A 13,355-nucleotide genomic window follows, 5' to 3' on the forward strand; every position below is an offset into this window, starting at 1 on the left:
GTTGACTATGGTGCTGCTACCTGGTTAACTATACAGATGGCTAGCCCATAACCTACCCCACCAAATATTTTAAGCATCTCAGTGGTGATTCCTGATAAGCCAGGGGCTTTCCCTGTCTTCATATCCTGAATTGCTTTATCTACCACGGTACTGTCAATTCGGGTAGCTTGTCCCTCAATTGGGTCAACATTTGGCAGACTCTCATTCTCCACATTTAGCAGCCTTTCATAACGGCGTTTCTAAACTTCTTTCTTTGTGGAATCATTAAATGCAAGTGAACCATCTTCCATGTGGACACATTTCTCTCCTACCACATCATGATTTTCTCTCACATGCTGTCTTTCAATCCAAAACATTTTATGTCTTTGGCCTTCATGTCACAGAACATTAGCAAACTTCTTCTTTTCTGTTACTTCTCTAGCTAAATATACTTGCCTCCTAGCTTTCTGCTACTTCCACTCTTCCAGGCCTGTTTCTTTACTCTAATGGCCTTGTCTACAGCATTGTTCCACCACCACATCACCCTAGGTCGAATCAGACTTTACACCAGCAACAGATTTTTGTCTATGGCAAGCTGTCTCCAAGGAATTCCCAGCTACCCTCTATGTTACAAATCTGTAGTTCCTCCTCCTCTTCATCAAATTTCTCAATTAGGATGTCCCTAAATTTTTGATCATACAGAGAATCCTTAAGGTTCCAGATTGGTCTTTGTGGCACCCTTCTGGCTTGAAGTTTAAAGTCACTTATGACTAGTCTATGTTGCGAGGTACATTCTTCACCAGAGAAGATCTTTGCATTTATGAACAACCATGTATCTTGTTATCTGGTGAGAATGTAATTGATCTGGCTAGTGTGGTCACTCGATTCATAGGTAATTAGGTGGCTGGTTGGTTTCCTGAAGTAGGTGTTAAAAATTGATAGGTTATTTGCATCACAAAACTCCAGCAGTTTTGTTCCCCTCTTCGTTCTGAGAACCAATTCCATGGCCCCCATGTACACCATGAAAGATACTGGGCTGCTGCCCGACGTGCCCATTGAACTCCCCAGCCACGAAGATGTGATCATTGTTATTCATCTTTGAGGTAGCCTGTAGAAGGATATCGTAACAGTGGTCCTTTTGTTCATTTGGTAGATCCACGTGTGGGGCACAGGCAGAGATAATTGCCACTGTACTATTCTGCAAAAGTAACCTGAGCTTAAGTACTCTATCACATACTCTGTGGCCTCCCCCACCCATTCATCTGCAAGGAATATGCCCACACCACCTACCCCCCCGTCACTGTTACCTTGAAGTGTTTATACCTTTGTGTCTTGCCTGTGAGTAACCTGGCTGATGCTGCTCTCCATTCAAGCATCCCAACAATCTCAAGACCTACCTTTCAATGTGCCTACATTGGCAGTGCCAACTCTGAAAACTTGGAAAGGGATATGGAGAGGGGAAAGTTATTCAGCATCTGAAAAAAAAAATGGTTTCAATGAGTGTTTGATAACAGACATGTCATAAGGATTGGTCTCGCCATATATATATATATATATATATATATATATTAGTTGCCCTACCTCCCCTGTAAAGGTAACTGCTCTACCCTTGAAGCCAGGAACTTTGCAGCACCCTTTGTAATGGGTAATTTTTGTAGGAGTTTTTTTTTAAAATTTGCACAAAAATTATTTAGATATGTAAATTTTTGAAGTCCATTCCATCCTGTACAGTGGGGAATATATACACCACAGAAACAAGGAAACTAGCCCTATGACTATTTTTCAGAATATTTCTGTAGATTTTGTACTAATTTCAGTTTTCCTTTCAGGCACAAAATGTCTGGTTTAAGGAAGAGATTCTGTTGCTATCGAAATGAAGATGATGGTAAATGCAATAAGAAAGCTCTCCCTTGCACAAACCATTGTATTAAACGTATCCTTTTAATAATAATAATCTTTTTTTTTTTTATAAGACATTTTGATTTATCAGTATAATTTATTTCTTTCAATTTTATGTGATACTTAATTGTGATTCATCTCATTCTGATGAACCCCAGCATGCATTTTGGAACTCGTTGCAGTGATAGGCGACTGAAGGAGAGTGAGTGGAGACTAGAGAAGGATGGTTGAGATGCAAACAGAAGTGTTTAGATGAGGAAGCCAAGTTTTTGTTTTTATCATATTGAATCCATTCTGCAAGGGTGGGCTTTTTACAGATGAAGTTAATCATGCTTATTGTTTGTTGGGAAATATTACTGTTAATCACGATATATGAAAAGTTTTTACATTTTATTATACAGTAGGCTGAATGGTGTGCATTAATCCTTTAGCATTTAAACCAGCCATATCTAGCCTAAATATTCTTTTTGCTTTATACTCAAACTGGCCAGATCTGGCTTCTCCCACCTCCTCTACAGTGTCATTCTGAAAATATACAATCACATTATTGAAATCTCAAAGCTATGAGATAATGCATGATTAATTCAATGCGAATAAATAAGAATACATTTGGTAGAAAAATCTGAATGCTAAAGAGTTAATATACCATTCTTTGAACAGATGTTAGCTGGCAATAATTATATCAAGTTGTTAACAAAGGAGATTTGTTTGGGTTCTACAGGAATTTTACATTTTTAGTATGTTGTGTCCATTATGTATACATAGAATTAACATTGAGTCCACAATAGCCGAAGCTGTAAAACAGAAATAAGCTCACTTAATGCTTTTAGCATCCTTTGATTAGCCTTTTCTTACTATATTTCTTTTAAAAAACAATGTCCTTATTTCAGTGAATTTTGAATAAAAGAAAAATTTAAAAAAATAACTTTACCTTTATTAAGCTACTGTTTGGAATATCATTATCATTTAACATCCATTTTCCATGCTGGCATGGGCTGGATAGTTCGACAGGAATTGGTAAGATGGACAGCTAGACCAAGCTTCATTGTCTGTTTTGGCATAGTTTCTATGGCTGGATGCCCTTCCTAATGCCAACTACTTCATAGAGTGTACTGGGTGCTTTTTATGTGGCACCAGCTCTGGTAGGAGTCAACCAAGTAACTTGCAAGGCAAAGGCCCTTCAATTGTGAGGATGAGTAGTATTGAGGTAGTTTGCTTTGTGCCAGTTGTGAGGTTAAAGTATGACAGAGGGATAGAGAGAGGTGTCTTACTATAGAAGAGAAGATACTTAGCTAACCCAGTAAGAAAAGAAAGAAGAGAAAAGAGCTAGAATTACAGAGAAAGGTAGAGGGAGAGAGAGATGATGGTGGAGATGTGTTGGGGGACATACTCACAAAGTACAATGTGGGTGAACCTAGATTAAAATGAAATTTCAACAGGTTTTAATTTAAATTGCTTTAAATCATGAAATTTGTACTATAGAATCAGTGGAAGTCTTGGGCAAGTTGGTATCAAAGGGGTTAAATAAATTGTGATGTCAGACTGTGCCAGTTTTGAAGCAGCTAATAATGACTATAAAGCTACAAGAGATACATTGATGTATGAAGTTCTTTCTGAATATTAAACACTTTTGTTTCCTTATTGTACTACAGATATCATGTATAATGTCGATCAGCAATTGTTTGATTATTGTACAGCAAAATTTGCAGACAATACGCAATGCTGTGTTCCAGTTTTTGACATCAAACATGATTTACCTCTTTGTCAAGAGCATGCTGCAAAAGCTGTGAGTATTTGATGGTTTCTTAATTAATTATTATTACACATGATGATGATTGTTGAAAGGCAAACTTGCTGCAGCATTTGTCCAGAGATTATGTATCTTATGGATGTGCTGTGCTTAAAAATACGATATATATCAGAGCAAGACGAAAATCGTTCCAGCAGTGGCTAGTGAGAGCACTAGATGCATTTGGCCCTTGTCAGTGGCATATAAACATGGTCAGTCACATGTTTAAACAATATTTGCTACCTCCATTGTATATGTATATATATATATATATATATATATATATATATGAAAATAATGAATAAACTTTTACTGGTATTGTGGATAGCCACTTAGCTGAATAAAGATCCAGTATTTGCAATAGAAACCAAATTAAATTATAAAACTCATTGGTGCATCATACTTAGTGTTAATACACCAATATATTTACATTAAGTATGATATGGAGATAGCTATATTCATTCAATTCTGCTTCTATTAAATAGAATGGATTTTGAAATGTTCTCTTTTGGTCCTTAGACCTCAAACTAGAAACTCTTGAACAGTTTTTGTTAAATGCTATTGTTAAAACAGTTTTTAACATCTCTGTGACACGTTGCCAAGGCTTATTGGAATTAGTGTGTTCACATTCAGTAACCCACTAAATCCCCATTAAATACTTAAGCTTTGTGGGGTTTGATTATCTCACTCATGAAGGGGAAGATGGTTCCAGTTGTTCTAATTCGTTTTCTTGAGGTCTCATCAATCTTTGAAGTATAATAAAAACCTATTGCTTTCTCATCGAAACAGGAGCATATCTTTGCTATGCTTCCTCAGTTTGTATTAAACATTTTAAATAAATTTATTGTAATTTTGTGTAATTGAATTGGTAAATAATAACAAGGTTAAGCCTTGTTATTGTTCTTCTGCAAGAATTTCTGGCAGTGTGTGAAGAGAAACATTTTCATTTACTCTTAATTGTTACCCACTCTAGTGTTAGTCACTACATAATTGTGCTAATCACCAGAATATGGATAAATCCATTGACCTCCTTATCTCACCTCATATTGTTTTCTTCTCTCATCTTTCTGTATTTGCCCATAAACATTACATGCCCATCTCTTCTAAAGATCACATCACACAATCACAAGCTAATAAAAATATTAACAAACAAATAAATAAAATCTCATTTTTTATGCAAACATCTATGACAATCAACAGTGGAAAATCCAGTGTAACACTCATCCCTCCCCACCACCCAATTTTATAGTCATTTGTCCACCTAGGTAGATATCTTTCTCTATAACTTTCATATGGCTACTCTGTGATACTTGTTTTCATCATCTGTCATCATCAGCCTCCTCATCTACTAAGCTGATAGCAATTGAATAAAAGAGCAAATAGACATATGAGCCATTAGCAATAAAGCCAGCAAATGATTTAAAATTCTTTTAGGGTTATGTTCTATAGCCACTGTCATGTAGATTGCTTTTTTTGATATCATTTTAAACTCATTACAATTGTCTGATATTTGTTCACATTGATTTAGTCATCATCATCATCATCATCATCATCATCATCATCGTTTAACGTCTACTTTCCATGCTAGCATGGGTTGGACGATTTGACTGAGGACTGGTGAAACCGGATGGCAACACCAGGTTCCAATCTGATTTGGCAGAGTTTCTACAGCTGGATGCCCTTCCTAATGCCAACCACTCTGAGAGTGTAGTGGGTGCTTTTACGTGTCACCCGCACGAAAACGGCCACGCTCGAAATGGTGTCTTAGTCAATCTTTACTAATTTGATATAATACTTGAAAATTATTCAATAATAATGATTTTTAATTATCATTTAGGACAACTATCAAAAAGTTCAAAGCAATGAATCTAAACACAAAAGACCAAGGAAGAAACCTAAACCAGCTGCTCTCACAAAGACAAAGAGTAAAAAGAAGAAGAAGAAAAATCAACGTTGCAATGTCCGTCCACAAGAATCTGTTCGTCGTGCTGAGAGGCTAGAGAACACTGAACCAGGTGAGTATTTGCAATCTTTTAGTCTTAGAGTTTCTAGTATTCTTAAAAGAGAGAATTGTTCAGTTTACTACTTAAAACTTTTGCCTAAATCTTTACGTGTGAATTTTGTCAATTGCTATGCATGGCTTTAGAGTTGAATAGCAAAATACATTGTCCTTTGGATTCAAAGCACCATTTTCAGATGAAACTTTTTCTACAGAAATATTGCTTAGAGAACCCCTTCATAATTAGCAAAGAACAAGGAACTGTATTGTGCCTATTCCTCTTTCTAAACAGTAATTTTTAAAAAATGCACAAGTATTATGGTGTGTTTCATTTTCACCAATAACATAGAGGTTGTCTTATAGAATTAAGAGCTGTTTTCTTGCTGTAGGTAGTTGAACCTCTTTCAAAAACCAGTAGAAGTCAAGGAATATAGAATGTATTATGTGTATAAAGTAAAGATCATTGTGATTGTTAAATTTAACACTAATTAAAAAATAATTGGTTTCAGAAAATATTTCCAAATACATGAGAAAGATTTTTAGATTTCTGTAAAAAATATTGTTTGATGGTCACACTGTTTTAATAATATAAGGGGTCATTGGACTTAAAGCAAATTAGCTAAGAAAATTATCTCTGTCAACTGCAGCATGTATTGTAGAGAGGAAGACAAAGCTTTTTGATAGTAGATTAGAATGTTTACAAGTTGAAATTTAAAAAAAATAAAGTTATGCATGAGTTATTTTTATATTAAATGGAAATTGCATTTTAGGATTAATGTTTTGTTCAGTTTCAGTGGATGAGTCACCAAATATTGTTGCCTCTGCATCTAGTGCAACTGCCAATAATGCTACTGCTGCAGCTAAAACTGTAGTTACTACAAGCCAGTCTTCAATTCCACCAATTACTACCGCTGTACTTGACACATCTAGTATACTTCAGGATTCTCTTCTAAGTGCACCAGAAAAGACTGGTAATTTATTACCAAACTTACCTCCCCCAAAACGTAAGAAATAGTCATAAATTATTGCTTTTTATTATCTCTTATAATTTCCAATGTGTATTTTTTTCACTTTTTTTCACAGAGTACAAGGCAAACCATAAATAGAAAGTAAGATGCACATCACTTGTATGCTCTCTGTTGTTTTACCACATTGTGTTATTAATGTTATTTAAAGGCAGTAAGCTGACAGAATTGTTACCATGCCAAACAAAATGCTTTGGTTCATTTCTTCTGACTTGGTTCTGGGTTCAAATTTTACTGAAGTCAATTTTGTCTTTCATAAGTACCAGTTGAATACTGAGATTAATGTAATTGACTTATCTGCTCCCCTAAAATTTCAGTAGAAAGGATTTTTAATGTTATTTAACCAACATTTTCTTTGTACTCTGTGTTATTTTCTAGTTATCTCTCCCTCTCTGTCATACATACATGGATATCTATGTTGCGTGGGTATAATATATGTGGGGAAAGTCTGTGTTTATGATGTAATGTATGTATATTTGTATAAAAGTATGTCTCTCTACATTCTTTAAAGTGTTCTATAGAACCCTATTTCCTCTTACAAATCTATTGTTTCTGTCTATCTACTTTTGTTCTCACACCACCACCACCATTACTTGGAAAACAGTTAAGGACTCACAAGAAGAGCATCCAACCATCAAAATCTATCAAAGTCTTGCTTGCATAGAAATACAAATGTTAAATGAAACAAAGGATATGGACATAATAACAATGATGATCTGTATGTTGTGTATACGCATGCATATACACACACTCATCTGTGTGTGTATGTGTCACTGTCTCCTTGTTTTGACATTACATGGTAGTTGTGAATGTCAACATCACATAAGCAATGTTCTTTGTTTCTAATCTTCTGAGACATGTCTCACCCATTTCCTTATTTGGAAATGTATGAGGGTTGGCATTAGGAAGGGCATTTTTTTTTTTTTTTTGTGAGAATGGCATTCAAAAAGTATGTTTTATTGTTTGAGTTAAAATGATATTTTGATGATGTAATAGCCACTGTATATGAGTAATTAAATATTTTTCAGGGACATCTATTTCTCTACACCTCCCTATGGATCTTCCTCCTGTCACAAGTAGTTCAGCTGTTGGTTCCAGTGCAGAGCTTAATCATATTGACTTTGCTAAATTAAGTAAAAATTTCCAGGACCTTGGATCTGTTCTAGATGGTGGATTTTCTCCAGGTGATCAATCCTTCTCTATATTTCAGTTTAATTAAATTTAGAAAGAAAAAAAGCTATTTCCTAGCTTTTTGGGGTTGTTTTTGTATCGTCTATATTTGTACAAAGAAATTTTGTGTTTTTATAATATTTAGTTTTTTGAACTCCTTTATTTTGGAGTTTAAACAGAGAAAATATTTTTTCAGTGAGTTCTCCCTTATAGTCTAATTACTTTTGACATGACTGTATTTATTCTTTCCAGCTTGACTTTATTTGTATTAATTTTGTTCTAATTATTCCTCTAATTAACTTCATTTTCTATGTTCACCCATTCCACTCCTTATCTCCTTTACATTTAACATTATTGCTGCATCATGTGGAGGCGCAATGGCCCAGTGGTTAGGACAGCAGACTTGCGGTCATAGGATCGCGGTTTCGATTCCCAGACCGGGCATTGTGAGTGTTTATTGAGTGAAAACACCTAAAGCTCCACGAGGCTCCGGCAGGGGATGGTGGCGAACCCTGCTGTACTCTTTCGCCACAACTTTCTCTCACCCTTACTTCCTGTTTCTGTTGTGCCTGTAATTCAAAGGGTCAGCCATGTCACATTGTGTCACGCTGTATATCCCCGAGAACTACGTTAAGGGTACACGTGTCTGTGGAGTGCTCAGCCACTTGCACGTTGATCGGATCAACTGGAACCCTCGACGTTGTAAGTGACGGAGTGCCAACAACAACAACATTGCTGCATCATACAGTCACCAGTATAACCACTGTAAACCCTATATAATATATGCTTTTAACACTTTTGCAATTATTCTTGAAAAACCAATCTTAATCTTATTTTTACAAATGGGTTGAATATATTTATTTGAAGTTTATGTTTAAAGTGTGAAGGCGCATGGCTCAGTGGTTAGAGCGTTGAGCTTACGATGTGAGGTTGTGAGTTCGAATCCCAGACTGGGCTACATGTTGTGTTTTTGAGTAAGACGCTTTATTTCACGTTGCTCCTGTTCACTCAGCTGTAGAAATGAGTTGTGACGTCACAGGTGCCAAGCTGTATCGCATTTTGCCTTTCCCTTGGATAACATCGGTGGCATGGAGAGGGGAGGCTGGTATGCATGGGTGACTGCTGGTCTTCCATAAACAACCTTGCCCGGACTTGTGCCTGGGAGGGGAACTTCCTAGGTGCAATCAGTCATGACCGAAGGGGGGGGGGGTCTCAGCATGTTTAAAGTAAAGTTACTTTGGAAATTTTTAATGAATAAACGTTATTCTTTCTTTTTGTAGACTCCATAGATAAATCCTTTGAATTGCCACTTGATCAAGCATCCAAGCTCCTAGAACAAGATTTACAAGAGGTTTTCAACAATGATACATTTGACATATTTTCAGGTAAATATTAGCAATAATTCCATTGTTCTGTCATCATGATTTTTGAAGCTGATATTCAATAAAAGTTTTATATTTCCTTCAAAGTAAATCATGAAAAGAAAAAAACTTGAATTTTCTCTCTTTTTCTGCTTTCTTTACAACAGGCCGAAATGGAGAATATGATCCTACAAAGGAAGAATCTGAAGATCTTGAACGTGCATTAGCAGCAGCTTATAAAGATATTCGGGATGCTAAAGAAAAGCTTGATAAATTGTCCAGAGTTGGTGATCAATCTTCCCAGTTGATGGATGTTAATGATGAAGAATGGACCAAACATATTGCAGATTCACTTTTGAATTCTGTCCAGCCTAATACAGTTCCTGTCACTGCCACTACTTTGACTACTGGGAATGGTCTAGCTTCAGAGCTTATGAAAGATAATTTGAATGTTCTTGATAGTTCTGATTTAACAGCTAATTCTCTGCCTATGTCTGGTCAAGTGATCAACCAGCCAGTTGGTTCCATTACAACTGCTACATCAAATGGAGGAACTTCAGTTTTGCCATATGGTTGGATTAATTTCAACATGGCCTCAGTGCCATCATCACTTTCAGATCAACCATTATCAAATTGTAACAACCTCTTTATTAATAGTAAGCATGTACCATTAGCATCTACTCAATCTATAGCTTCAGATTTGGCCTTAACATCTTCTCAACTTTCAACAAATGTTTCACACCTTTCCTCTTCAATATACAGGTCTGCTTCAAACAATCGAACTGTTTTGACTACCACTTCTAAAGAAACAGCCATAGAAGGAAATACTTCACTTGGAGGCATGGCACCTCAGCAGGTTTCTGTTGAGCCAAAACCTTTGTCTTCATCTGAATCTTCATTAGCAGCTGCAACATCACAACAAGCTAATTGCCAAGAAGGAACGCGAACCATTTCTGCTCATGCTGCAGCAGTCACATCAGCTCAAACTGGTTTGCCAGTTCATGTAAACATCAACTCCCAAACCTCAACTCAGTTGACTACCACTAGTATTCAGATGCCATCTTCTCAAACTGCCATTCTTCCAACATTATTGTCAATGCAAAGTGGCTCTATTCGGCCTGGAATCTGGTCCTCTGGTGGAGTGACTGCTGGAATCCCTATTCACTATTACAATGGCTTGCCTTCATCAGGAAGAATACCATTTGTTCAGAACATGGATTCTGGACCACCGCCTGGCAGCTCTGCTAAATTTCAGTTAAATTCACACTTAGATTCAGGGGAATATAAACAAGATTTGACATTTACTTCATTACCACATTCCATGGGGACTTCCCATGGGGGAGCCCAAAGAACACGGACTGAAAAGAAGCAAGGAGCAAAACCTGGCTCTATAACACAATTGAACTCATCTGGGGAAAATACATAGCAGTGAATGTGATATTTGTATTTCAGTGCTGTGTCCGATTGGTCAACACCATCATCCACCTCCAGGTGCCTATATCATGCAGTTTTATCTGTTGTAACTTTTCATCTCCCCACTATTTCTTTCTCAATCTTAGTTAATGTGTAAGACTACAGGAGACAGCCATGATAAATTTATTGATATTCACACATAACTTTTCTTTAGTTCTAAAGAACAAAGAAGACGACTATCCTTAACTTCTAGTCTTACTATCAATATTTGAGATCTTTAATTGATAAAAGTAAAAACTACAAACCCAAACTGAGCAGAGGAAATATATAAGTAACACAATGAATATATTTAAAGGAAACAAAATGGAGAAAAGTGTTTAATCAGAAAAGAATAAAAAGACAAACTTAACAATTAAGAAATGCTTCACCACATCATTTTTCATCATTGTAAATATCTTCACATTTTTTCATATCTTTACATACTGCACATAGACACTTTCTATGTATACACACATACACATATATGTGTGTGTGTGTGAACTGTGTGTGTGTGAACTGCGTGTGTGAACTGTGTGTGTATATGTGTGTGAGTATTTAAATGCATACAGACATGTAATACATACACATTCATGATTGTGCATATATGTATATATATATTCCAGGTGGTTTGGGCCCTTCAAAGCAAATCAATTAAATACAACCTATTTTGCTAATATCTGCTATGTTTGAAGCGACTGGAATAATACACTGAGGGGACTCTGTTATTGTGGTTTGTGTTTAAATGTATTATCATATCATGAAAGGTTGAAGAAAACAAGCTATTTCATCAGTAGCTCAGTTCATTCTTACTGTATTTCACAGGGAGCATAAGATGACTAAAACCAAGTGTAGCACATATTGACCCCTTCCCCTCTGTCTCTTCTTGCTAACCTCTGCTCCTTTTATCCAAATTTACTGGGTATATGGATACTGTAATAAACTAATTTGCAAAAAACAAAAATGAAAAAAAAAAAAAATGAAAAAAGAAAAAAGAAGAAAAAAAGAAGTATAAAAAAAATACAAAATACAAAAAATAATCCCACCCCTATTTATGTATTTATCATAGTGTAAAGAAAAATTGAATTCAATAATTTATTTGGCAACTTTCTTTCTCACCGTTTGTGACCTTCTTTCATTACTCACAGTACCTCAGTGTTTTGTCATGAGCTGCATTGGAACTGATGTTAGTATTTGTCGACATATTTTCTCTTGAGAAAAGCAAAGCCCTCAAATTGTCATTTAATACAACTTCTATTCAAAATGGAGGTTTGGGGCTTTCTGACAGTCACCGTTAGGCTGTGAGACACTACTGGAAAATGTTTCTATTTAATCTGTCTGTCTATCTATCTATTCATCATCACCATCATCATCAGTTGTCATCACTGCTTAGCTATTAAATTAGGAATAAATGCTATTTCTTAGGTATTTTCTTTCATTTTATTCTTTAAAATAAGATTTGTAAGCATTTTAAAATTAATTTCTAACTTCAACTTTTACTACTACTACTACTACCACCACCATCAGTCAAGTACTAGGATTGATTTAATCGACTAATCCTCTTTCCCTAAAGTTGTTGGCCTTGCACCTAAATCAGACACACTTATTATATAGATTGGCAGAATTGGTAGAGCATCAAACAAAATACGTTGTGGTATTTAGTTAGAGCTCTTTACATTTTGGTTTCAAATCCTGCCAAGGTCAACTTTGCCTTTCATCTTTCCATGGTTGATAAAGAAGTCAAAGATACCCACTAGCCCTTTCTCCTCAGAATTGCTGGCCTTAATCTAAATTAGAAACCATTATTAAGAAGGCAGTGAACTAGTAGAGTTGTTGTTAGAGCACCAGGGGGGGAAAATGTTTGCTGTAGTTTATTGTGGCTCTTTTCATTCTGAGTTTGAATCTTGCCATGGCTGACTTTGCCTTTCATCCTTCCAGGGTTGATAAAATAAAGGACCAGCTAAGTGCTGGGGTCAACAGTATTGACTAATCCCCGTTCCCTCAAAATTACTGGCCTTCTTCCTAAATTAGAAACCATTATTATTATTTGTTTTTTTTTAAATTAAAGTACTGTAATTTCCATTGTTTTCATACACACTTATTTACTGAATAATTTCAGTTAATATCATTGTAAATTTTTTATTTTGATTAACATTTTTTTTCTGAAAAATTTATTTCAATATTAATTTACTCTCTAATAAGTTAGTTCCATTTTTTTTTTATTACGTAATTATGTCAATGGATCTCTAAGCCCATATCTTTTCTTTTCATCTTATTTATCAAAGTACTTAGTGATGGAGTAATTACTTTTCAGCACCAATGGACAAATTATGAATTTTTAAATAATGTGACATAATATATAATACATTCAGCTTTTATCATTCAATGAATTTTTTTTTTGGCTAAAATAATGGAAATAATGCAAAAAAATATTTTTAATATTCCATATTGATATCTATATATTTAAAAATATTTTTAATATTGTATTTCTAGTTATATAATTAATTCATAAATGTAATGCATCCCTTGATTGCCGTAATATTATGATATTCTTTCTTCCTTCTACACAAATTGAATAAAAATAATTTATTTTCTTAATAAATATTAGAGGGGCAAAATCAGTAACATTTTCCAAGTAGATGTTTGTATCTGAAAGGAAACTTTTAATGTCAGTTTTCGGCATC

At 35.2% G+C, this 13,355-nt stretch overlaps 1 protein-coding gene across 4 annotated transcripts in view; it reads left to right on the forward strand.

Moving 5' to 3' along the window:
- Nucleotides 1-11,621, forward strand: part of LOC106882300 (uncharacterized) — a 48,224-nt gene extending 36,603 nt beyond the window's left edge. For all 4 annotated transcript variants that reach the window (XM_014932922.3, XM_089354445.1, XM_014932921.3 and 1 more), the window contains 7 exons: nt 1,809-1,912; nt 3,531-3,664; nt 5,505-5,682; nt 6,455-6,670; nt 7,720-7,875; nt 9,142-9,246; nt 9,390-11,621. In XM_014932922.3, coding sequence (XP_014788408.2) covers nt 1,809-1,912; nt 3,531-3,664; nt 5,505-5,682; nt 6,455-6,670; nt 7,720-7,875; nt 9,142-9,246; nt 9,390-10,648 — 2,152 coding nt within the window. In that variant the 3' untranslated portion in view covers nt 10,649-11,621. The remainder of the gene's footprint in view (nt 1-1,808; nt 1,913-3,530; nt 3,665-5,504; nt 5,683-6,454; nt 6,671-7,719; nt 7,876-9,141; nt 9,247-9,389) is intronic.
- Nucleotides 11,622-13,355: the final 1,734 nt, after the last annotated feature.

This window comes from Octopus bimaculoides, chromosome 6 (assembly GCF_046866305.1).
Source record: "Octopus bimaculoides isolate indiv1 chromosome 6, ASM4686630v1, whole genome shotgun sequence".
Classification (NCBI taxonomy): Eukaryota; Metazoa; Mollusca; class Cephalopoda; order Octopoda; family Octopodidae; genus Octopus; species Octopus bimaculoides.